This window comes from Pagrus major, chromosome 16 (genome assembly GCF_040436345.1).
Source record: "Pagrus major chromosome 16, Pma_NU_1.0".
In the NCBI taxonomy this organism is placed as follows: Eukaryota; Metazoa; Chordata; class Actinopteri; order Spariformes; family Sparidae; genus Pagrus; species Pagrus major.
Genome location: NC_133230.1, coordinates 11,441,472 through 11,467,105, shown reverse-complemented (window position 1 = coordinate 11,467,105; position 25,634 = coordinate 11,441,472). Strand labels below are relative to the sequence as shown.

The 25,634-nt window shown below is 41.0% G+C and overlaps 2 protein-coding genes across 2 annotated transcripts in view; both read left to right on the top strand.

Annotated features, from left to right (window-relative positions):
• The first annotated feature begins 2,825 nt into the window (after window positions 1–2,825).
• On the top strand, window positions 2,826–6,361 carry ndufs5 (NADH:ubiquinone oxidoreductase subunit S5). The gene is made up of 3 exons (XM_073484510.1): window positions 2,826–2,893; window positions 4,619–4,838; window positions 6,150–6,361. The coding sequence occupies exons 2-3, from the start codon at window positions 4,623–4,625 to the stop codon at window positions 6,252–6,254; spliced, it is 321 nt and encodes a 106-aa protein (XP_073340611.1). The 5' UTR covers window positions 2,826–2,893; window positions 4,619–4,622; the 3' UTR covers window positions 6,255–6,361.
• A 4,252-nt stretch (window positions 6,362–10,613) lies between these two features.
• Window positions 10,614–25,634, top strand: part of macf1a (microtubule actin crosslinking factor 1a) — a 226,973-nt gene continuing 211,952 nt past the window's right edge. Inside the window, exons 1-2 of the mRNA XM_073482905.1 lie at window positions 10,614–10,678; window positions 20,534–20,768. Coding sequence (XP_073339006.1) covers window positions 20,546–20,768 — 223 coding nt within the window. The 5' untranslated portion in view covers window positions 10,614–10,678; window positions 20,534–20,545. The remainder of the gene's footprint in view (window positions 10,679–20,533; window positions 20,769–25,634) is intronic.

The window sequence follows — 25,634 nt, the reverse complement described above, 5'->3', positions numbered from 1 at the left end:
ACAATGAATCTGCCAGTGTTCAGCAGCAGGACATGTGCTTTTAATGGCTGAGTTGTCCTTAATCCTTTTTTCCTCGTCTTCTGTTTTGTAACAGTCGGGGTCACAAGTCATATTTATTTTTGTCCATAGTAATAAGACTCTTGAGTCACATTAGCAATGTCTGAATGGATTTGATCTAGAGCTACAGCTTACAATTATTTTATTATTCATCAATCTGCCAATTATTTTGTTAATCTTTTCTCGTTTCAGACCGTCGTCATTTTTCAGATGTCAGTGAGCAGTTTCACCAAGAAGTTATTTCACATCTTACTTTTAAGGTGGTTTCATCCAAAAAGGTGAAATGTGACAGAAAAAGCAAATATCCAAACAAATTCATTAAAAAAAAAAAAGTTAAACTAGCTTGGCACTCAGTAGAGCTCATACTTTCATGGAGGCCCATCAATCAGGCTGAATCCAATATAAAACTCGATAGCAGTCACTCACTCAGAGATACCAGCCATGAACCTTTTTTTTTTCATCAAGATCCAATCATTGTTCCCTGACAAATAAATGACAATGTCTCATTTTTTTCATTATCTCACAAAGTTAAAGAGAGTGAATCCTCCATCCAAGTTTTGTGGAAATCCATTTAGTAGTTTTTGTGTAATCCTGCTGACAAACCAACCACCAAACAAACAAATGGACACAGGTGAAAATAAGGTCCTTGAGGAAGGACCTAAACAGATTTATTCAGATTTATTGCTCTTTCCTTCACCAATAGTACAAAAATGACTTTACTATCATAATCAGCAAAGATAATCAGCATCAGAGAAGCTGGAACCAGAGAAAGTTTGGACTCATTTTGACTTATCAACGAATGATTTCAACACCGAACACTTGACTTCCTCCTTCGACTGGCTGCCTGACCTGCTGCTTTCTGCTCATTGTCAGAACTCTCTCACTGGCTGGTTGTGGTGTGTGTCATGTGACTGGACACACACACACACACACACACACACACAGACAGACGACTGGTGTTGTTTTCCGACGAGTTAACTGGCTGTCTGACCCACTTGAACATTGTGTGTGTGTGCGCCTGCGTGTGTGTGTGACTGAATGAATGGACTTCTGATGAATGTATTTGTTCGTCCCACTTTGTTTTTGAATGAGCACTTGTGCACTTTATCTGAATTAATCCTATTTATCTTTTTTTTTTTTTTTTTTGCGACCCGTCGTCTGTTGCTATGAATGAGTTTACTTCATTTGCAAACAAAAGTCTGTGGTACAACCAAAATAAAATCACCTACCAGAAGGCCTTTTATGTTGGATGTAACTGAAGAGGGTTTGGTTCCAAAACATCATTTTTATCATTCAGTCATTATAACTGTGTTTTATCAATGTTCTGATCCAAGGACTGTAATCATCTTATTTTGTTTATGTTTTCTCGATCAACTTAATTTCTCTTTTGGAGCCAAACACTTCAAATATTGATGCCGATAAGCTTTTCTTAATCATACTCACTAGCTTGAATTGTTTCTTAGCTTTGTATCACCTCTGTGCTTCAGTTTTAAAAAGGTTTTCTACCAGGTTTTCCTTTAATCTTCGAGGAATCCACATGGAAACCTTTCTCATCTCAGAGTAGCTTTATGGATTTAGCTGCTTATATAACTTGGCAGTGCTTTGTTTGGTCTGCACTTATCACTCGTTTCTGCCTGCCTGCCTGTGAGAAAACACACGAATGTACCACGGACGAAGTGTGAGCGTTAATGGAAACGTCCCATTAAGACCACAGGTGGTCCTGTCCTTATTTGAAAAGGTTTTAGAGTATATAGATAGCAATATTTAAGTGTTATTATATTGTTTGTGTATTTCCTGTCACTGTTAAAGCCCTGCCCTGTGTGGGGTTGTACATGCAGGACTGTGAAAGACAACTTGTGGACCTTTGGGGGAAAAAACAAATAAACACAATCTGATGTTGCACCAAAGTTCAGAGTCTTTTTATTTGTGCTGTTTAGGAGAAAAGTGGAAGCTGTTAAGGTTTTTTGTCAGACAACATTTTAATAACTACAAAGTGACAAAAATCATTCATGAAGTGTTGCAGTCTTTTACTGAGAATTAATGAGACGGTGAAAATGTGCAAAATGTTAGTAAGAAAAATTGTTCAAGGAAAACTTTACATGTCACAGTTTATTTCAAATTACAACATATAATTTGTTGAGAAAAAAATGAATATATATATATATATATATGATATTGGAAATTTTAAAATTTTGCATTTTAATTTATTCTCCAAAACTACAGTGTTCTTTTAAGTTTGGGATTTAAGATTTTTATTCAGATTAATATGCAAAAAGAGGCAAGAGTTGTGTCATATCTACACCAAATTAAAAACATGTAGGTAGAGGAAGAATGAAGGGCATCAGAGCGAGAGGGAGAGCACCTGTTTCAGATATAAAAAGGTCATGTATTAAAAAATGCAGCCAATAGGAGTATGTATGGACCTTGTCATAAACCAGGATCATCTCAACATTTGCTTTAGGAATGAAGATGTAAGTTCAATGAAGAGCAGAGAAGAATTATATGAAGAAATGTATGAATTTAATAAATGAAAATATACGTATAAATATAAATTATGACTAATCTATATGGGGAGACATAAGGGAAAATACATAGTGATTTAATACACATAAACTACATGTTTATGTGTATGAATATATGGGGGCAGGTGTAGTTTTAGTAGTGCTTTGGTCGATACCTCCTCACCGTCCTGTCCACTAGGCGGCGGTACTTGCCAAAAGAAGCACTGTCGTGTCTCTTTACGACAATTTCTATCACTTCACGGCCGTGTTTTTGCCAGCCGTAAAGCGAAACGCGTGGAGTCGGAGGAAGGTTAAAGTGAGCCCTACAAAACACGGTAAATACTTATATTTTCTGCTTTATGTCGGCATTTTAACAGCGCGTTTCTTCATTTAACACAGTGGAGATTTTATTTATGGTTTGAAAATTGTTCCGGTTTGTTAAAAAGGGTGAAATGACAGCTGCCTGTGGTTAGCATGAACAAACTGTCATTGAAGGAGACTCAGGATTTTTAGCAAACATCTGACCAGGGGACACATTTAGAGAGCGGTTGTAGTTCATGTGTATACATATATTGATTTAATTTTATTATATAACGACGAAGATAGAAAGATTTATCGTAGAGCTACTTATTTTCTTAACAGAGCAGTTTAGCCAGCTAGCTGTTGTGGTTAGCTAAGCGCTAGCTAGAGCTAACCCGTTAGCTAGCTGCCTAATCTTAAGGTGAGGTTCAGGTTCAGGATTTGTATTATCACTTGCATATAAGTCTGTAATGCAACAATGGTACAACACTCTTTATATTATGATTCCTGACAAGCCAGGACAGCTATGGAGCTAGTATTAAAGGTGCACTGTGTAGTTTTGGGGAAGAAACCTAAATCAGAGGAGAATGATCTTTATTGACTGATTTCTTCACGTCTAAACAAACTAAATAAACAAACACTCAACAACTGTTTTACTTTGTTTATATTTGGCGGACTCTGCCACCTTTCTAGCTTCTAACAGGGTTCTGGGGACCTTATTTTACCTGAGTTTGAATTCATTCTCCAAAACTACATAGTGCCCCTTTCAGTGTTTTTGTCCTGTCATACAGCATAACTTCTTGTTTGTATCAGCAGTGAGCCATCATGTTCTGCTGGCTAATAGTTACAATTTACCAAACATCATCATGTCCAGAAAGATGAAGATTTATTTTAGCTGTTATCATTTTTCAACCTCACACCGAGTTGGGAAAGGCTGCGGCTCTCAGACCTTCATCAGTCCCTGCTTCAAAATTAATCATTCTGTCTTGCTTATGATAATAGCAGGGTTTTGTTTGTTTTGTTTTTTTTTCCAAAATGTATTTATTATGCTTTTCAACATAAAACACAAACGACTACAACACTACAAAGTAGTTAGGTCATCACACTATCCATGTATATACGTACATGCAGATACGCATTAGGAAAAGCTCAATCCCATAACAGTTGACAGTGATACAGCAAATTAACATCTGAAGAGAAAGAAGACAAAATTAAAATGATTAATTACATAATTAAATAAGATATAATACTATCCCACCTTATAACCCCAAAAATATCAGTGAGCCAATTTTCTTTATTGCAGTTTTAAAGGAAGGGTTTTAGAAATGGCAGTAACCTGTTGTATAGTTTATTTCATGCCAGCAAGGATTCAATCAGACCAGGGTTAGGGTTAGGGTCAGTCAATTTTAGTTTTGGCATTAAAAAAAAAAATGATTACATTTCCTCGAAACTTTCCTTCAAATTGCAACACGTGCTGGAAGTGTAGGCTGGTGATTTAATCTGGGGTCTATGGTGCTTCATAATTTACACACTGCTGTGTCTGAGGTACTTTCTGGTCACGTGTAATAAATATGCAGTGGGCAGTTTATTCAGAACATTTTTCTCAGTTTTGAATTGTTGAAGAAGTTAGTTGAAAAGGCTGTTAATGTCAGGAAAAACATGCAGACATGCACATCTATATTCCCTCTGACTTCTCCATCACATCCTGTTCCGTCCATCATTTCCTCATCCTCTGTCCCTTCCCATTCTTCCTTCATTAGCATCATGCCGATTATAGACCTGCAAAAACGGCTTGGCATCAACCTAGACAACTGGCTGCTGCTGCAGAGCGGAGAGCAGCCCTATAAGATGCCGGCGCGCTGCCATGCCTTTGAGAAGGAGTGGGTCGAGTGTTCCCACGGCATCGGGCAGACCCGCGCCAAGAAGGAGTGCCTGGTGGAGTTTGAGGACTTCTACGAGTGCATGCACAGGCAGAAGACAGTAAGTGTCCGGGTGTAAAAACTCAGTGACTTCTGTGTGAAGTGTGAAGTATTTTTGAACAGTAGTGTTGACTGCTGGGTCATAGTTTAAGAAACTTTGGTGCATATGACACATGTTTTATCAGTTATTGTGTCCTGTTTGCATGTTAGAGTAGAGCTCACTCACTATAATTTGCCACCAGAGTGGAAAAAAGAATCAATATACCAGCAGGCATGAAAGTACATGCTGTGAACAGTACTGGGATGGCAGCAGCCTGGAGCTCAGAGGAATGACTGCGTGTGACTTTTGACATCAGCTGATTTTAGCAGCACTTTATGTAGTTTGAAAATGTGACCTTTTGTGAAATGGATCTTTGTATCACTTGTTGTTCCAGCTGCATAGCAAAACAATGTCACAGCATTCTCCTAAACAATTGAAGTAGATGGGGACTTAAAAAAAACAAAAACTTATAATCATACCATAATTTGAAAGGGCCCCATACAGTTCATAATCCACGTCTACAGTAGCCTTGAAATCCCAAATTGATATGAAAAGATGCTATTGACACCCTTCTGCAGTGAAGATGTTGGCTTTTAAAAGGGTGCAAATAACGTTTATCCAAATCTATTTGGGATCTCAGGGATTCCCAAGACTTAGATTACGCCGGACGAGCTGTATGGAGCCGTTTGAATGTATTTTTGTTGTTGTTGTTTTGTAAGGTTAAAACAAGTTACCGTTTTAAATATGAAGTTCCAGGAATGTTTTGTCAACTACAGCATTCTTGTATTGAGTCTGGTGTGAGGGATTGTAAGGAGGAGGAGAGGAGAGCATTTATTAAGAAGGAATGACATTTTTTTTAGAGTCAAAATTAATAACAGAATTGTATTCAGAAAGAAAAATAGCACCCTCGACTAATCCTTTAAATACTGTCAGAGTTAAACTGAGGTGAGACTTGAAGGCATTGTGTGTCAGCAGAAGAGAGACTGACAGATGTACCGCCTGTCGACCGTGAATGTGCTGCAGCAGCAGGAACCTCCTTGATTTGCTTTTTAGCCACGTCTCATTCTCTCAGAACATGATGGAGAAGAAACAGGATGAAGTGCTGATTTAAGATGAATGTCAAGACAACATCAGACAACGATCTCAACTACATTGAAGATGTATTAAGGTTAAAAACTGTTCATCTAGTTCCTCTGTAGGTGTAAACGATAATGCTGACATCAAAATGGTGGAGGGATGTAAAACATTCTCTTTAATGACTTTATTTAGTCTCTCTGTGCCTCCATCCTGTCCTGCCTCAGCGCTTATCTCTTCTTCTCTTCCTCCCTGCAGCACGCGAGGCTGCATGCCATCCGTCAGCAGCGTGACAAGATGGTGAAGGAGGGGACCTACACGCCACCACCCTGCCACTCGGGCAAGGCAGACCAGGTGCCATGAGGGAACACACAACTGTCTGCAGTTCTGTTCATGTGTATAGTAAATCAGATCCCGCTATTTCCTGTTCTTCTGTACAAGTTTGCAAATAAATGTTATCATCCACTGTCCTCTGCTTCTTGTCTTTTCCTCTGTGTAGTCTTCTTTTTCTCTCTTTTTAGTGTACGCAGTTATGTGGACGAGAGAAAACAATAGGGCTGCAGTTAACAAGAGTGTGATTTTTATTTGGATCTGCATCAACTTCTTCTCAGTCATAGATACCAACCACATCTATATGCCTGATTTTTTTTCTTCATAATGATCTCTGCATTATTCCCATTGAAATTGCTGAAAATTTAAAAATAGTAAAATAATAAAGAATCCTGGATCTGTCCCTTTATCCAGATCTGCACCAAAAGTTAATGGGGTCTATTCTGGGCCGAGAAACATCCTCCATCTAAGTTTCGTGTAAATCTGTTCGTGTAATCCTGCTGACAAACCAGCAAACAAAGAAACAAACACACGCGGGCCAGATGTCTGAAGCAAGAATGGTTAAATCAATGTTGCATTATAAAAAGTCATCAAATAATTAAAACCAGTGTGTCTGTGAGTGATGACATGCAGCAAACCATCAGTATTTACTTTACAGCCTCACCACAGCTGCTGAATCGACCGCTGGTGAATGATCTAATGTTATTCCTACAGCTGTGGTGATGGTATATTGTTTATTGTGTGTACATTCCATTTTCTTAACCCTTTGACCTAATTTTAGTAAAGCATTAAATTGATTGGGGAGTAAATGCTCCAGAGGGACATCTGGACCCACTCGATGAGAGACTGATATAAATGGATGTTGTTTGACATCCATGATTCAATTACCAGCGTTTAACTCACACTGATGGGATTAGGAGGATCTGAGAAGCGCCACAAGATGGAGCCAAGAGCACAGAAAACACAGGAGGGAAAACCTAACATCAAGTCTAATATATTCAATGGTCCTTTATTTTCAGACAGGCATGTAGCAACCACAGAGGACACAGGGGTCCTTTTGGGATTGAATGACTTGAAGAGACATCTGCCCTCGCAATTATACATACAGTATATTAAACATGCTGTCTTTGACTGAAAACTAAATAATGAGTAATTGTCAACCAGAATACCATATCTGGTATGATTGATTAAGGTTTCCAGACCTCCAGGTCATGATATATCTGTATATCTGAGTGCTATACTGAGGCTACTGGACTTTTTTCAAGATATGTCACTTCTTCTTCCTCAACTTCTTAAATTCAATGAAATAAGATGTGAAATTTACTTAATTTAAATAAGAAATCTTCAGAAAATCTCTCAGAATTTGGCAGGTGGTTGGGACTAATTTGTCCTGGGTCGGTGAGGTGTTCTAGGTTCTAGGTCTATGTTCACAGACGATTTGTTTTTAAAGTTTATTCACCTTGTATTTAATCACGTTCGCTGACTTCCTTCTTCACTCTCTCTTGGAAGTTATATCGACAGGCGACTACATGAAACGCAGTGATACCTTGAACAACTCTCTGTTGAACGTTGTTGAAAACATTTGGCAAAATGTAAGAACACAACTCAACAAAATATTTGAGAAAGGTCAAGCTTTTATACATTTAATGCCAAAATGTTCCATATTATATCTTTTAACCTCCAGTCCTTCTAAAGTCCTGGCTGTAACACAGATTATTATGGGTTTTATTTGAATAATAATTATTGGAGATGACTTGGAGGTTGAAAACTGTTCAGGTTTTCGATTTTTTAGAATAGAAAGACATTTTTTATATTCAGAAACTGGAGTTAACTTCTGCAGTTTGGACGTATCCCAACAATCTAAATTGTACAGTCAGTTTGATGTCACATCTTAAAGTCTGATCCATTAAACTCCACTGAGGTTTTGGACTCTGACTTAATAAGTTTTTCCATGAATGACTCATACAATGAAGCTGTGTCTGTCTGAAGGCAGGCAGCCTCACTGTTCTCTAGAAGTCCAAGTTGGCCTTATTAGATTAAAAACTACATATAACCATGGCTGCGTTACACAACATTGTGCTGTACCTAGATCCACATTATCACAAGGTTTCAATTGTGTAAATTAAATTTTTGTCTGCAGACAGAGGCACCATCCCTGATCAGTGGAGACATATCAGGAGCTCCATGTACTACGGCTCTGTTTATACTGAAGGATAATCAATCAGCAGTGATCAATAATTAACTGATAATGAAAGAATGAGCGGTGATAGTGGTGAACTTTACCCTGTGTTTTGTGGTCATAGTAGCTTCAGTTCGTGCGGCCGGTCAGTCCATTAGCTGCTGTTTGATTAAAGCGGCAGCAGCACAGATAATCCAGCAGGACTTCACTCTCAGCTGATCGGCTGCGATGGAGGGAGGATGAGAGAGAGAGACAGAGGGAGAGAGAGACTCTGGATTATCCTGCAACAGAGCCCAGACACCAACAAGCAGCACCACCACCCCCAACACACACACACACACACACAGAAATCCCAGTTGACCCAGTGCCTCATCAATCTGAGAGCAGACAGTCTGACAAAGACAGACACGTCAACTCATACATCATCCATTTTTCATTAACCCTTCTAATCTTGACAGTTTAACCCATCTCTGCTGCACAGTCAGGCTCTGCTGTGGTATCAAGACTCCATGATGTCATGTGATGAGTCATGTGACGAAGAGATGTAAACAAAGAATAAAAGCTACCTCAGACCTCCGAGATGCAGATAAATGAAATAAAATAACATTTTTCTTTATTTTACCAGGAAGTCCCATAGAGAACAAAATCTCTTCTACAGGTGGTCACTTCTTACATATTGTGCCTTTAAAGATCGCAGAACTACAAATCTACCAAAGTTAAATTGGTGCAATATGGAAGATTTTTTGTTGAAAACATTCAAAAAATATCTAAAATTATCAACAGAGTGTTATTACACGTGTTGGCCACCACGAAAACCGTCCTCAAGCCTGGCGCTCTTCCTGGGGGCTTGCTCTGGGAATGCACGGCTAACTGAGCTAACCAGCTAACAGCAGCTACAGTTAGCAGTTTCTCTTGTGATACGTTGTTTGTTTTGATTATGAACCGGACGGGTGGACAGTTCTTACATATTGCACCTTTAAAGATGGCAGACATGGTGTTGATTTTACACTTAAATCACGACATTTAAAGGAGCATTATGTAGTTTTTGGCGAGAAATCTTTGACTGATTTTTTTCTTTTTCATGCCAAAACAAACTAAAAGAACAAACTCTCTTTGTTTTCATGACTGAATAAACAAACTGACCACAAAGAACAACAGAATTTCATACTGTTTTACTTTGTTTATATGTGGCGGACCCTGCCACCTTTCTAGCTTCAAACAGTGTTCTGTGACCTTATTTTCCAGCTTGTTTATTCAGTTATGGAAAAACAATAATATGTCTTTGTATTATTACCTCATTGATATTGTAAATATTAAAATTCTGACTTTGAATTTCTACATAGTGCTCCTTTAAACCCTGCAGTCTGAGACTCCTGGTTGGTTTTATGACCCTCCACACTGAAGGTCAACCCAAACTGTGCACACCTTCTCCCTGCTGATTGGGAGTGTCAGCGCAGACACAACTCTCCATCCATCCAGCTGTAATCAATTGCTCTCTGAGGCTACTCCCTCTCCTCCTCCAGCTGTTTGGAGAGGGAGGAGGAGGAGGAGGAGGGTTAGTGTGAGTGGAGGGATTATAAAAACCCAGATTAATACTATCTGATGTGATGTAAAAGTTCCAGCAGTCAGATTGAGAGCTGCTACTTCTTCTCCTTGTTCTTCTTCAGTGTAATCATGAGATATATATGAATGAGTGGCCGCTGCAAATATGCACATGTGAACGCCCTGTTTTCCTAAATTCAGAGAAAGTGTGTGTGTGCGCGCCTCGGCCTCGGTTTGGCGGTGCTGTTGAGCCACGGATGACGCAGGAGTGCAACCGAAATCTCAATTTCCGCGACACTTAACACACTCAATAGACATGGGTTAAGTGTCGGAGCCGTGAAAACAGCCTATTGAAGAGAACGAGAGAGAGAGAGAGAGTGTGTGTATGTGTGTGTGTCTGTGTGTCTGTGTGTGAAAGCGGACCAGGAGAGGAGGGCTGGTGGGGGGTTGTGGAGAGGAGAGGAGAGGAGAGTCAGAGGGGGAAAGGAGGAGGAATCGGACAGCCATTACCATTCAGGATTACGCTGCCTGCTATTCTCCACAGCCTCATCTCCAGCTCGGCTGTGTGTTGGAGGAAGCGTGGTAACAGAGCCCAGATCGCTGGAGCCGGAAAACACCCAGGCTTTTTTTTTTTTATCCATCCATCCATCCGGAGAGGAGAGGGAGCAGCGGCGGCAGCATCCCCGGCCTCCCTCGCTCTGCGCTCGGACTCCAGGATCGCTGCTGCCCGGTGAAGGTAAGCGGCTCCGGAGCTCGTTGCAGCGTGCTGCTGTTTCCAACTCGTGCATCATCGTGATCGTGTTTCATCAGGAGCTTGTCGTGATTTTAACTGACATGGGAGGACGAAGTGGGGATAATATGATCGATAAACTCAAAAAAAGACGCACAGTTTTGGGGACATGTTTAATTAAGATTGTACAGCGTGCACCTCGGGATGGATTTGGGGCAATAACGTGTTGATCACAGTCAAGAGATGAAGCCTCCCGTGTGTGTGTGTGTGTGTGTGTGTGTGTGTGTGTGTGTGTGTGTGTGTGTTTCCAGTAATAATCTCACAATCATCGCCTGAATCCGTCCACTTTCCATCCACGCTGCTCGTGATTTTGTGCGCCGGAGGGGCTGGGCTGCAAAATAACCAGCGGACAGTCAGTCGGGAGAGGGTTTGTGGGTCGTGAGAAGGCTGCCGAGGTTGTTCCCACTAATGAGAGACTGAGCAGCACACAGCACACAGCACACAGGCGGCGTCTCGTCAACAGTCACAAATGGATAAATGTAATTAGTTGGCGATCCCCGTCCAAGCAGGCGCGGTGTGTGCGGCCGGACAAAGAGCCCCGTGCTCTCTCTCTCTCTCTGTCTCTCCTGCGTGCATGCAGCCACAGCGTTTGGTTGGACTCCATGTCTGATGTCCATTCATGCAAACACATTCTGCCTCCACAGACAGACAGATAGACGGACAGAGGAAGGGAAAGAGAGAGAGGCATGCGTGCAGAAATGGTGACATGAAACACAAGCTGCAGCTTTATGTGCACACACACACACACACACACACACACACACTCACACACACACACACACACACACAGGAGAGGCTGCTGCTATCGATCTGTGCAATCCCCTCCAGCCAATTACATCCAGAGAAACCTCCATCATCACCTCCACCTCCACCTGCTGTGTGAATCCCAGTGGGCTCCATCACTGCAGGCCCTCTGTCTGTCTGTCTGTCTGTCTGTCTGGAAAAGCTCTGATATTATACAAGGTGCAAGGCAGGAGGGGAAAGACACACAGAGAGGAAACAAATCAGGATTCAGGGCTCCCCTCCTGCCGCTTTGTACCAGATGGTCAAATGAACATCTCCCTCCGGCCTTATGTTGGACCCTCAGCTCCTCCTCTCTGCAGCCACACATGAAGACACAAACCAGAGGAGACGTTTTCATAATTCATTTCCATTTTATTCAGGTGATTTATCTCGTCAAGATGGTTTCTTGCACCCATTTTTTTTCTTCCTCTGCACAGGCTGTAGACACACCCCCTCACTACTGTGCATCACAGTGGTGGAGAGCACCAACGTGTCTCTGGCGCTGAGGAGAAGGAGGGTGCTGTTAGTATGTGACATGGTTGTAATGTGTGTTAATCAGACGGCTGTTTCGTGATGCAACAGACATTTTATTTTTTTCATGCGCGGCTGCAACTCATGATCACCTTCATTGCTGATGGTCTCTCATCATCTAGTCTGTGAAATGTCAGAAAATTGTGAAAAGCAAAAGGTGACATCTCCATTTTCCTTGTCGCATCCACCCAACATCCAATAATCCACAGATACTCGATGATGACAACGATCTACAACCGACAAAACCAGCAAATCCTCACATTTGAGACACTGAGGCATTTTCTCTTAATAAATGACTTTAAAGACATAATATGTAACATTTCTGCATTAAAGGACTAGACTAGAGATTTTCACGGTACGATAACCATCTCAGAATTTCACAGTACGCACTATTACACAATTATTAGTAGTAACAGTGACCCGTAAAGTGGCTCTATGTAACAATTTATAGCAATTTACATGTATTAATGACTTTTTATTGGCCATATGTGAGCAGAGTGCCACATGACATGAGAAATGGGAGCTTCCCCGTCTCTCTCAGCCTGTGGATGATGTGTTTAAGTTGTGTAACGCTGCTGGACTGTGGATTTCTTTGTGAAGGATTTTCTGCGACAGTCCAAAGGATGTGACGTTATGCACGTTCTCGAGGTGTGTCGTCTCGGTGCCTCTCTCCGCTCCGCTAACAAAGAGCAGCAGTAGCTAACAACAAGTAGTCCGCTAACATAAACTAGCGACCGGCTTCCAGCACAACACAGAATCTCCACAGAGCTCCTTTAAAGGAACGAGAGCAGAAGAGTTTTTTTGTTCGACAAACACTTTATTAGAATTTCACAAAACATTAAAACTGATACACCGCTGTAATGTTAGACTAGACCTTTGTTATATAACTTGTTGAGTTGTGTACATTATCCCATATGTTTCTAATATTGTTCAAACCCAGAGAAATCCTGATTTTATTCAAGGGGACAGTCTGTTTCATTCACCTGTCGCTATAACTTCTGGTAGAGAGTTATGTTACGTGACGTGAATAAAATGTTTCACACATTAAGTCGTCCATCAACGCTTCTGCAGTGGGGGTTGTTTATCAATGAGGACAAAAACTCCCATGATCCCACGCTACTTGCCTGCACTTCTTTTGTTTTGTTTTGGCGTCAGATATTACGTACTGTGCCTTTAAGCTGACTGGCAAAATGATCTTAAATAAAACATGCTCTCTGTCAACTCCTCAAGTGGTCACGACTCCTCCAAGTTCACTGAAAAATTTAAACTCAGTCATTATCTACTCACCATGATACTGATAGAAAGACTTTCCATCAGCAGGGGGGTGAGGAGATAATGGCTGAATCTTCATTTTCGGGGTGAACTTACTCGTTAAATGTGGCAAAGTCTGCTTGTTATGGCCTCATAAAGGATGTAAATTATAATGAATTCATCCTAAGAGGGATTTTTCCTTCACATGTTTTCCACGTTTTCGTTTGTAGAATATTTTTAGAGCCCTAAAGAGATGAAAATATAGAGACACATTACTGACACGTCTTTCTTCTCTTTGTTAAATGTTTGACTGGCACATCGATCCTCCCTCTGCCTGCCTGTCTGTCTGTCTGTCTGTCATCTGTCTCTCTAACCAACAGTGTCTGTGTTGGTTTTCTCTCCCTGCAGCTCTCCGGTTTGCACACAGCATCTTATAATGAGTGAACAAGAGAGAAACAGAAGGAGAGACTTCTGTATTGATCAGCTTGTGTCTGCTCCTCATAGCTCTCGGTGTTATCTTATCCTTCATCACTAGTTAACCTCTGCTCTCTCTTTTCTTTCTTTCACAGTGCCTCCACTTCACTCTCTCTTTCTCTTTCTGCCTATTTCACTATCACTTTAATTAACTCTCTGTTTGTCCAGTCATGCTGAGTCGTAGTAAGCTACAGATTTGTTGGCGAGCAGTTAGTTTTCTCTGTGTGTGCGTTCATATATGCACGCTTTTCTGTGAGTGTCTATGCATGTGTATTAATGTAAGTGTGTGTGTGCGTGTGGGAGCTGAGTCTAGCCATTCATTAATCCTGTCTGTCAGCGTGTTACTCATCAGGCCTGGGGGCTGCGTTTAAGGGGAGGCACTGCTCATTCATCCTCAGGCTCTACTTAAAACCTGCACTTCTAATATCTGATGTAAGAGTGTGTTTTAAATGGGAATATGTCAGGATATGACGTCTGACCCAGGCAGGAAGGTTTAGACACAGATCAGAGTCAGAGAGAAAGACGTGGACTATTTTTGTATAATCAATTTAAAGCAGCTCAATATATCTTCCTGGAGAGAGATAGTTGATTGTTTAGTCTCAACCCCCAGACTGTAAAATACTGAGGCTATGAGTGTTGGCGTCCGACCCGAGCTACCATCAGTATTTTACAATCTGGGGATGAGACTAAACAGTCAACTTTCTTTCTCCAGGAAGTTAAATTTTATTGCTTTAAAAGTCTTGTTTTGACATTTTATGAAATATGTTTATCTGCTTTCCTGCCAGAAGTTAGAGGATCGATACAACTCTCACAAGTCTGTGCTAAAACTGTGTTCACGCCATGTCGGAGGAACAGGAATGTTGCAAATTCGTGTTTTTCTTCATTTTAATCAGAGCAAACGCTGATTTAAGATAATAACAATAATCTGTTGTAACTTCATTAGAAAATAGATTGTTTAGAGCAGTTGTGAACATTATGGCTGACAGGTGTTATACTGAATGACATGACATGGAAAAAAAACCCAACTCTGACATGGAGAAGTGCAGTGGAACGATCATCATAGTTCCAAGTCAGAAAACTCAACTTCACAGTTGCCATTTTCTTCTCCATTCAGCTAATTTATGCTTGATAGGAAATCGTTGTGAACATGCCTCATGTCTCTTTTTACATGTGCTAACTAGTTAAATCAGCTGCTGTAGCTGCTCATGAATTTCTGAGACTTGTCGTACAAACATCAGTTTGCTGCGGGCGTCCATGTTGCACAGGGACACATTTAGATTGGAAGTCAGGAATACCGGTTTTGTTGTTTTTTTTTTTACAGCTGACTGTCGTGTCAGGTCACCTCCCAGCCCTCAGCTTCCAACTTTAAAGGAATAGTTTGACATTTTGGAAAACTTGTTCACCTACTTCCCAAGAGTTTGATTAGTTAGGCGATACCTCTATGGAGTAGCCTAGCTTAGCATTAAGCTAGCTATCACTGGTTTAACACTGTGCAGCTCTGGACGCACCCTGTAAATCACATGTGTACACATGTGTTTTCTGCTCAGGTGGCTCTGTTACAGAGTTTGTCAGGCAGAATCGAGCATTACGTCTGTCTGTTGAGCACACATGTCAGTTAGAGCTCTGGTGTGCTGACCTGGGATGACACGAAGACAAGCACTGGCAGTTACGGCCGTTACTCTGCAAATGTCTGGTTTTCTCTCTCTGTCTCTGTTTTTTCTTTTCCTGTCGTCTCTTTTCTCTCCTCCTTAATCTGTTGCTCCGATTCTCACAGCCACCTCTACGTCTCTGTCAACGTCTCCCTCTCTCTGTTTCGTGTCACTGCTGCTCTTTTTCCTCTTCTTTTCTTTCATGCACACACACACACACACACACACTCACACACACACACACTGCTCAGGCTAAGCTGTGGGAACAGACCGTGTCCATGTAAATCCTGGTTGTGAGTTATAAATCAGGCCAGTCAGGCATCCAGCATCCCTGCACAGTGATTCAGCCGCTGCACGCTGTCACAGGAAGCAGCGAGAGCCAAGATCGCTGCATGGATATGAGTGTGTGTCTGTGTGTGTGTGTGTGTGTGTGTGTGTGTGTGTGTGTGTGTTAAACCTTGGTGCATGCTTGCTTATACGCATTTCTGTGTATTTAGGTCAGTTAGTTAGGGTATTAGTCTGAATGAGTTGAGTGTTAGTGAGCTAATCAATTGACAGAAAGTGAATCAAGACTTGCTTTGATAATTGAGTAATCATTGAAGCAAAAATGTCAAACATTCACTTATTCCACCTTCTCAAATGTTGAGGATTTGCTGCTTTTCTCCATTTTATGTGTATGTAAATGGAATATTTTTGAGATTTGAACCTTTGGCCAAACAACCAGTTTAGTATTATACAATGAATACAAACAGCAACAACATTTCGGGGACATTTTTCACAATTTTGTGACACAGTGAAGACTAAAGGGTGAGTCAATTAATGAAAAACAGAAGATGAACCAACTATTATAGGAAAATATCAAATATCAGACCTGATCAGTCTGACAAAAAAGTTTGTTTCCGAGGTGAACATTTATTTGGCATTTTGTGACATTTTATAAACTACAATCATCAAATGATCAGAGAAATATCTGAATCTAGAACTGACACTTTTAGTCAATTCAGAAAATCAGCATCAATTTTGATTATCAGGTAATTGTTGAAGTTATTTTTCAAGCGAAAATAACTATTTTTCCAGTTTATCTTATGTGAATGTATCCTGGTCCTGGTCTATGTTTTTTATGTCATTACACTGCATATGTGAAATATCTTGGACAGAATATACCTAAAATATGAAATGATAGTCATCGTTATGTTTTTATTAAAGTGGCAACCCCTACCCAACCCCTAGTGTTTCCAAGATTTCCCCAAGTAACAACAACACAGGACAAAACATTTACTTCATAATGATACGTTGGGAACAAAACTCTGAAAATAAGTAGATAGAAAATAGGAATAATCGTGTGTCAAAAGCCTGAAACTCGTGGACATGAGAAGTTGTGATGAGCATTTTTCACTCTCTGTTTTAAAAGTTTGTAGACAAGAAATCACTATAAAGACAAAACAATCAGTAGATGAATCAAAAATGAAAGCAATCATCACTTGCAGTCCGAACATGAAGCTGTGAGCAGCAGACTAACTGAACATCCGAGTGTGTGTGTGTCTGTGTTTGTTGGTGTGATTGTGAGAAGAAATGCCTGGCTGAGGGTCTCATCAGTCAGGAAGTGATCTCACTCTCACTCACTGCTCCTCCAGTGTTTCTGCTGCTACTTTCTCTTTTCTTCTGAGATCTTTTGAAGAATCTTTTCCCCCCTCACAGAGCCATAATGACACGGTGCGGCTTTGAAGCTCCCATTCTGGCTCTATTTATAAAGCCGCTAGTTGCAGTGGCACTGACTCACTGTCAGCATGCAGCAGGCAACTGACTTCAACACACACACAAACACACACTCACAGAGAAACCACCAGTACTAGGACTGCGAGACACTCAATCATACACCAGAGAACCGCAGAGGATTCTGGGAAAAGGCTTTAACCCCTTCCTCGCAGCGTTGCTGTGGAGACAGGGATTCAGGAAGTGGGGCTTTGCCAGCGGTCTAGCCAGGGGCCAGCGGCGGGAGGAGCAGGAGGAGGCTTTTTGGCAGCGGTAGCTCAGATGGAAATCCCAGCCGTTGTGTTGGACTCACACATCGCACACAGAAACATTCCCACCCGGTGACCGCAGCTCAGGTCACTCCACAGTTTAGTGTTTGGCAGGCAGCAGACGTTAGAGTGTTCACAGTTTAGGGGGTTAAGCTGGATGTTTGTTAGGAGGAGCAGTGACCGTTAGTGGATGAACTGTGAAACAAACCAGATCACCAAGGATCTGAAAGAGTTTACATCCAATCTGAGGAAACAAGACAGAAAATTCATCAGTGAATATTTAAAGACAGTAAATAGATTGTCTAAGATTTGGAGGTGCAGACTAGAGTCAAACTTCTCACTTTTATCCAGCTGTATTAATGTCAAAGCTTAATGTCAGCCTGACTTCTGACCTTCATCACAGCCTTCAACCTTTGTGTCTCAGACTAAACCAAAAGATGAACTTTTGCCTTGTAGACGTTTCTCACAGCCGACATTCTAACACGTCACAGTAGAAAAGCAAAGGTCTGAATAATAAAATTAGCTGCTTCAGTTTCAGGGTCCTGGTTTTGTACATGGCCTCCCAGATCATGTCATGGATTATATGAGAAATTAGCTCAAAGAGTTCGAAATTGTGAAATAACATAAATGTGTATTGAGTGAAGGAACTAAGATGAAGACTTTGTCCAGACACACAGGACAGGATGACATCACCTACTGTATGTTCAGGACAAAAGTATTTCGAGTACAGCTATAGGATATAGAAGGTCTCATGACTTAAGCAGAAGTTTCAACATGAATTTTTTTAAGAAAATCCCTGACGTGAACGGGGAAAAGTTCTGGATTTTGGGTGAATTGGCGTGGAACGACCCACATGGTTGTCTTATTGAGGCGTTTGAATAAAGCAGAGCCAGCGTTGATGTTATTAGTAACGACTCTGCTGTGTCTGACAGGTCAAAGTGTTTCTGTGATAAGGCCCGTTGTTTTAAGAAGCTGACCTTATGAGATATGCTAAGCTGCTTTTGAAATCGTCGTCCCGGCCGGTTGAAAGCTTGATATCTGACCGTTTCTTATTTTCCTGCTGTAGATTTTTACATTTTTGATCGTCCACACAGCTCTTTGTTTCGCTCCGTTAATTTCTACGATGTAAAAACAAATTTGGAGATTCTTGATCCTTGTTTTTAATCCATCATAAAGTACATTTTTATTTGCATTAAAAATAAAAGTTTCAGTTTGTTTGTTTCAGTTGTACTGGCAGATTGATTGGAAAAATCTAGATAACATAGTAACATAGATAACATCTCTGCTGGTAATTTCTTCTAAAGACAGTTTTACAGCTAAATATCAAATATAAAGGTGGATATTTTTATACATCTTCATCTACTAATCAAGAATTTAGTATAAAATGCTTCAACTCTATCGGACAGTTCACAGTTTAGAGGGAAAGAAACAGATGATGTGCACAAAGTCTGTGAGCCGGAGTCAATGCTGCCCCGTGGAGCTGAACTATAAGAGCCAGTAACGACCATTTCATTCTGTCAGGACAGGTATTGATTTTAGGATGCTCTGATGGACAGATCAGACCATCAGGTCCCCAGAGTCCTCACACACACACACACACACACACACACACACACACACACACACACACACACACACACAAACACACCCTTGTGTCCAATGTGTATGCTAACAGCAAGTCAATAAGTCTTACCACCCACTGTTCTTTGTCTTAATAAATAGTTTTAAATTCAACCTTGATGTCTACAAACAGAAGTTGTAAAGATGGATGAGCAACAGGAAGGAAGGAAAATAGAGAAAGGAGAGAGTGAAAGTGAGATGAAGAGTAAAGCTCTCTGTCTTCCCGCTGTATTGACTCTTCTTTAAAAATAGCAGCACTAGTACAAGCTCTGAAATCCCATCTCTCTCCATCTTGAGTCTGTGCTCCTCGTCTCAGCCAAGTCCATTCAATATTCGCTGTTTAAAGATTCCCTCTTTTCCATCCCTCCGTCCAAGCACAAGCATTTTTCCTCCATCACAGCTGGCGTCATCCATATCATCAATACACCAGCTTGATGATGGATGTATTGTGTCCAGACCACACTGATTTCTATTCAGTGATTAAATGCTGAACTAATGTTGCATTTGAAAATCAACAGATTTATCGATAATGAAAATAATCTTTTGTTGCGGCCCTCATGCTGACATGCTGATGTTAACCAGGTGTAGTGTTCACCACGCTTACCATCTCAGCATGACATTTCCTAATTAGAAATGCTGACCTGATTATAACACAAAAAGAAAAGTCAGAGGATCATCAAAGTCATTTGAATTCATCGTCGGGGGAACATGAATGTGTGTGAAATATTTAATGGAAATCCATGTAAGAGTTTCTGAGATGTTTCATGTTGGAGTGAAGTGACTGACAGACCAAACACTGCCCTACATAGAGTCACCAGCATGACTGACAATTATTAATAGGAATGTCGGGAATTTAGGGGATAACACTTTTATCTAAGCGGACGCTCTTCTTTGGGACTCGTCTTTAAATGACTGCAGCAACTGGCAATAACAGAAGTCAGGAATATTAATCATATATCACAGGATTATGTTTGTTTGTCTTTTTCCTCTGGGTGAGGTTTCCTTCATGTCTGAACTTGAAGTCCCTCCACACACCTTCAGTCCTCCTCTCAGGCCTCAGTAATCTGTATCATCATCTCTGCTGTCATGTGCTCTTCTTCTTTCATCTCGTCCTCAGCAGCAGCTTCCTCCTCCAGCCTGCCTTAATAAAGGCCTGCAGCCTCATAAACTCTAATCGTCTAGACATGATGACTTAACCCAGTTCTCCTCTTCATCACTGTATTATTACTGTTCTGCTGTTACGTTGAAACTTTGCATTTTTCATGACCCCTGTGTGATCACACTGTATGCCAGCGATGAATTATACAACTCCTTCTTCTCTTTTTCCCTACAATTCTACTTCCTCTTCCTCCTCCTCCCTCTTTTTGACCTCCTTTCTTCCCCTTCCCCCACTGCTCCACTTCCATCCCTCCTTCTACCCTTACTTCCTCTCCTTCTCCTCCTCCTCTTCCTCATCCCTCTCCTCTCCACAGCCCTAAAGTGAGATGGAGTCGTCAGACGATGATACTCTAAGCGAGCGCTCCTGCGTCAGCGAGCCGTCCTTCCGTAGCGAGCGTTCAGGGGGGTCGTTGTCCCCGTGCCCATCAGGACCTGCGGGGCCGCCCGGAGACACGTTGCCATGGAACCTGTCCAAACACGAGAGGAGGAAGAGGAAGAGCCAGGACTCGGTGCTGGACCCAGCAGAGAGGGCGGTGGTTCGTGTGGCAGGTAAGGGAAACCATCTCACACTGTGTGCCTTCGAGCAAGGCACTGAATCTGCATCTACTCAGTGAGTGCTGAGTGGGAAAAAGTAGAAGGGCTGTGGTTGTTGTGTGAAGTTTCCAGTGGAGGATGTGTGTTTGAATATGAAGCAGTCGCTGTAAGAGAGAGACAGCGCCCAGTGAGTTTAAATTCAGACTAAAACTTCTGAAGTCTGACAGGAGATGAAAACTGACAGGTGCCAAGAAAAGTAACCCTGTTGAAGTCACAGTGATGTCTTAGTGATTTCTGGTGAGTGACTTAAAAGTGTTAATGGATACACTTACCTGTCAAACCAGAGAGAAGATTTAAATCCACTGCATGATTTTTAGTCCAGCAGCCGAGACACAAAACATAAAAGTCATCTAGACTCCCTGTGATTTACAGATGACTCACTGCTTACCACACTTCATGTGAGACTTGCTTTGGAGAGGGAAAGGTAGAAACTGAAGGTATCTGTGCTGGTGGAGAGCTAACAGAGAATTAAAGGGTAACTCCACTAGTTTTACATATTATAGTGTGTTTACAGGGAATACTGCTGCATATGTGAAAAAAAGTAGTATAAAGCCTTTTGTGGCTCTAGAGGAAGCTGCTTGTAATCTGACAAATTGCTTCCAGTGATGTTACTCGATGGCTAAGTTGCATTGTGGGTAATGTAGGCACCAAGATTTGAAAAAGAAGGAAGAATGTGCAGAATAAAAAAAGTTGATATCTCTGGTTCTGCTGGTTTTTAAGCTGTCCATAATGAGTTCAGCAGTGTTTGCATTGCCAGACCATCGGACTGCTTTTCAAAACATAGCGCCTACCCACAATGCAACTCAGCCACTGAAAGCAAACCCTTTGTTTTTTTAATCTATATTTTAGAGGCTTAATACTACTTTTTTCCACATATGCAGTAGTACTCCCTGTAAGACACTTTAAATGTGTAAAATTGATGAAGTTACCCTTTAATGAGATTAAAAAGAGGATGGTGGTGCATCTCCTGCTCCAAAGTTCAAAAACTGATTTAGATCCTGATCGCACAAAAGACTTTTAATAGAATATGTGTCGTTCTGACACTATTAGTCATTTTATCATCAGATGTTTGTGGTATTACTATTTTATCTTGTGTTGAGCCGTAGTTACAGGCTGTGACCGCTTCATTCTCATTTGCATGCTGACATTTTCTCGTCTACTTGTGTTTGATCGTGGGGCTTTTTCTGCAAGCTTTGATTAAAGGTCCACATACTTGGAAAAAGCCCCGTCTCTTTAAAGATCTGTGGTTAATAAATGTCACAGAGATTGGAGGGAAATCTGGTTATAGTATCTTATATTTCTCCTCGAGATAAAAACATCTACAGTGTGCTATAACAAGCTCATCCTTGCATTGATTGCAATGATTTTTTTAAGGAGTGTGGTTGTCAGCACATCTTGAGGAGCTTCTCTTCTTCTTTTAACCTTCAGGGGAAGTTTATGCTTGGTTTGCGTTCTAGTTGTCACGTAAAGCAGGAGGAGGAGAGCTTTACCCTGAGGGGGTTTTACTTTCTGCATCCTTCCACTCACACGTCAAAGGTAAAGGTTAGATACGATTTATTAACCATCACCTCCCTGCCTCCTCTTTCCTGCCATGGACGTCCTGCTCTCTGTCTCCTCTCTTACTCGCTGTAACAGAAGATGGAGGAGAAAAGTAGGTTACTGGGTTCTCTGGAGAAACGAGGGTTTCCCTGCTCTCCTAATGAGACACTGGTAGCAGCAGGCTAATAGCTTTCCCACTTTTAGTGGAGGGTGGGGAGACTTTCAGCTTAATAACTGAGGCAAAATGATGGAAAAGTGTCTCTAAGTGCTGCACTCTTATCGTCTGTGGCATTTATCCACTCACATCATCTCATAATTGTGCTGATTATTTGGGGCTTTTATCACATAGATGTATTTAGGTGGATGGATGTCTGCTGTCTATGCTTCTAGTAGAATAAAGTCAAACACCACAATGTCACCATGTTAGAGCGAACCAGCCACGCTTCTTCAAGATGATGAAGTGTTACACTCATCAATACTGGGCAATAATCACAGGAAATACATTGTTGTAACAAAAGTACAAAACATGGAACCAGTAACCAGTAATGCAAACTGTTCAGCTCGGTCAGAATTAATCTAAGCTCACCGGGCGTCTCACAGTACACAGTTTGCTCTGGCAGATTTTTATTAAGAGGAACCTCATCTCAAAAGTTAATAAGGGCCTGTACTCTTCTGCACATGCAGTTACTCGATTTTCCTTCATATCCTGTGCTCATTTTTATCTCATATGGACTTCAAATGTGTCTTATATTGTATCTTAATCGTCTTTAAAACATCACATTATATTGAACCTCATAAAACCTGAAGAAATCCTGTACGTAGATGTTGCGACATAATATACCAATACAAAAGATTTGATCCACGTTGCCCACCCCTGTTATGGATTAAACAAGATGCATAACATATCAGAATCAGCTGAAGGTGCCATGGAAATGATCAGTTATTGTCAAAGTATTCATCCCCAACTCTTCCTCATAGTTTTTTCGTTTCGTGCTGACATCCTTTTGAGCCTTTTTTATGTGAGAAATAAACTGTTACAAACTGGCAGCAGAGCTGTAATACCTCTAACATTGTAACTGCCAGTTGCATGGAGAGCGATGGGGGTTGGGGTGATGGAGTATGGAGGCGACGACAAGACAGTAAAAGCCTATTTTATAGACACGGCAACAGCATGTAGGTCAGGACAGGGTGAAAGTCTGGTGTCACAGCCTCGATCGTACTGAGAGAGGGACTTCTGTGTGTGTTATGGTGTGTGTTAATGATCTTGTACTGTTCATATGTGAATGTATTTTCTGCACTGGATATATTTCCAGAATGAAGACGTTTCCAGACCTCCAGCGTTAATGTTTTATCGTCTGTAAGCTTCTAAATCCGGTCACAATGGGAGCCGGTGAGGTGTTTGTGAGATATCTGGTTTTACAATCAGCTAAATTTAAGGCCGGTTTTAAGAGGAGCTTTCAGTTGAGTCTCCTCCTTCCTAAATCTGTCTATAAATGTTTGGAGGGAAGACTTTGAGTTTTCTCTGAGCCGGGAGCTGCAACGAAGCTGCAGATACTGGAGTTCATTTATGATTTCATTTAAGATACTCGGTTTTAGCAGCAGAATTTCAGCGTGAAAGTGTGGTGTGAGTGTGTGTCTGGTCGTTTTTGTGTAAGTCTGAAGTAGAGCTGCAAAAATCAGCACATTTTCTGGTATCTTTCCTGTTTCCTGTTTTTTCCTGTTCCTCTGTGACAGTAAACTGAATATCTTTGGCTTGTGGGCAAAACGAGACATTTTAGGACGTCAATTTGGGCTTTGGGAAACACTGATTGACATTTTTCACCATGTTCTGACATTTTATAGACCAAAACAAATAATCGTAGGGTTAATTTACAATGAAAATAATTGGCAGTTGAAAGATGTTCAATGCTGAGTCAAAGCAAAATTAACCAAATTAGTCGTTCATGTTGATACAAGTAAGACGGGGTGTGCTGGACTGAGAAAATGTGAGCTTAAGAGAGGATGAGAGAGAGTAAAAGCAATTTGTGGAGGAGGGTGTTTGTGTGTTTGTGTGTTTGTCACCTGCACACACATTTGCACATGCACTGACTTTGAAAGAGGGATGATAATAGATGAAAAGAATGAGATTAAAGGCAGGGTGTGCTTAATAAAAAACAAGCTTCTGCATACTGTAATGTGAAAACTAAGCTGATTACTCACAGAGGAAAGCATACTAAAAATGAAAATGGCACTCAATACAGTGCAAGCTTCCATCAAGGCCCAACAGCCCCCTTTAATTCAATCAAGCCTAATCCAATATCAAGTAAAGCATCTAATTCAAGAGGTGGCAAAAGTCCATGCATTATTTACTCAAATAGAAGTACAGATACTTGTGTAAAAAAAAGACTCTAGTATAAGTAGGAAAGATAGTTGTTGAAGTAAGAAGTATCAGCAAAGTGAAAGAAAGAAAAAAAAACTGAATATCTCTGAAATGAGTTTAATAAAGTATGTCTTCTTCTTCTTCTTCTTCTTATCCTTCCAGTGAATCTCTCTCTGAAACACTGTGAAATGTGAGAAATAGCTTCAAGCTGACCGCAACTCTCCTACTCTTACTGACATCAACATGTGAATGACTAATTACAACCAGATCTGAGCGGGGGAGTGGGATCAGTTGTCGTGCTGGAGTTTGGTTAACGATGGTTGGCGTCACTTTTATGTCCTGTGGTCATCGCTCACACTGCAGATGATTAAAACTGCAGCAAACAACACAAGTTCCACATGATAAAATGAATAAAGAGACATTTTTAGAGGCAAAAATTTAAAGTTTTATATATTTATTTACATATATATATTTATATTTTGGATTAACTAGCGAAGAATATGAATCTTTATGTCTACTTTTGTGTTAAATTGTTCCTTGTTCAAACGTCGAGGCCTGCTTTCTTCCAGTGAATCATCTGACATGGCTGCTGGCAGATGTGTAAACACAAATGACCTCACACGAACACGTTTCTAACGAACGCTCTGTCAGAAAAATGGCTGAATCTTTCCACCCTTCTTTTTTAATGTGTGTTGGATGAACATGTGGCATGTAGTGGAAATTCACAGCTGTGCAGCAGTTTGGACGCCCAGACTTTGTTTGTGAGAGCGTGTGTGTGAAGCAAACACACAATAAAGTACTGTCCTGACAGAGTGATGGGAAAAAAAACATTGAATAACTATTATCTACAATTATTAGCAGACAGTTAGACAGGGAGGGTTCCTGGCAGCACCTTTTGGCTGAGTCAGCAAGTCAGACTTGTT

Excerpts from the sequence above, each read along its gene's own strand:
- ndufs5 (XM_073484510.1), top strand. The coding sequence starts at position 4,623 with ATGCCGATTATAGACCTGCAAAAACGGCTTGGCATCAACCTAGACAAC. Across the intron at positions 4,839-6,149 it reads GCATGCACAGGCAGAAGACA|CACGCGAGGCTGCATGCCAT; the intron begins GTAAGTGTCCGG and ends TCCTCCCTGCAG.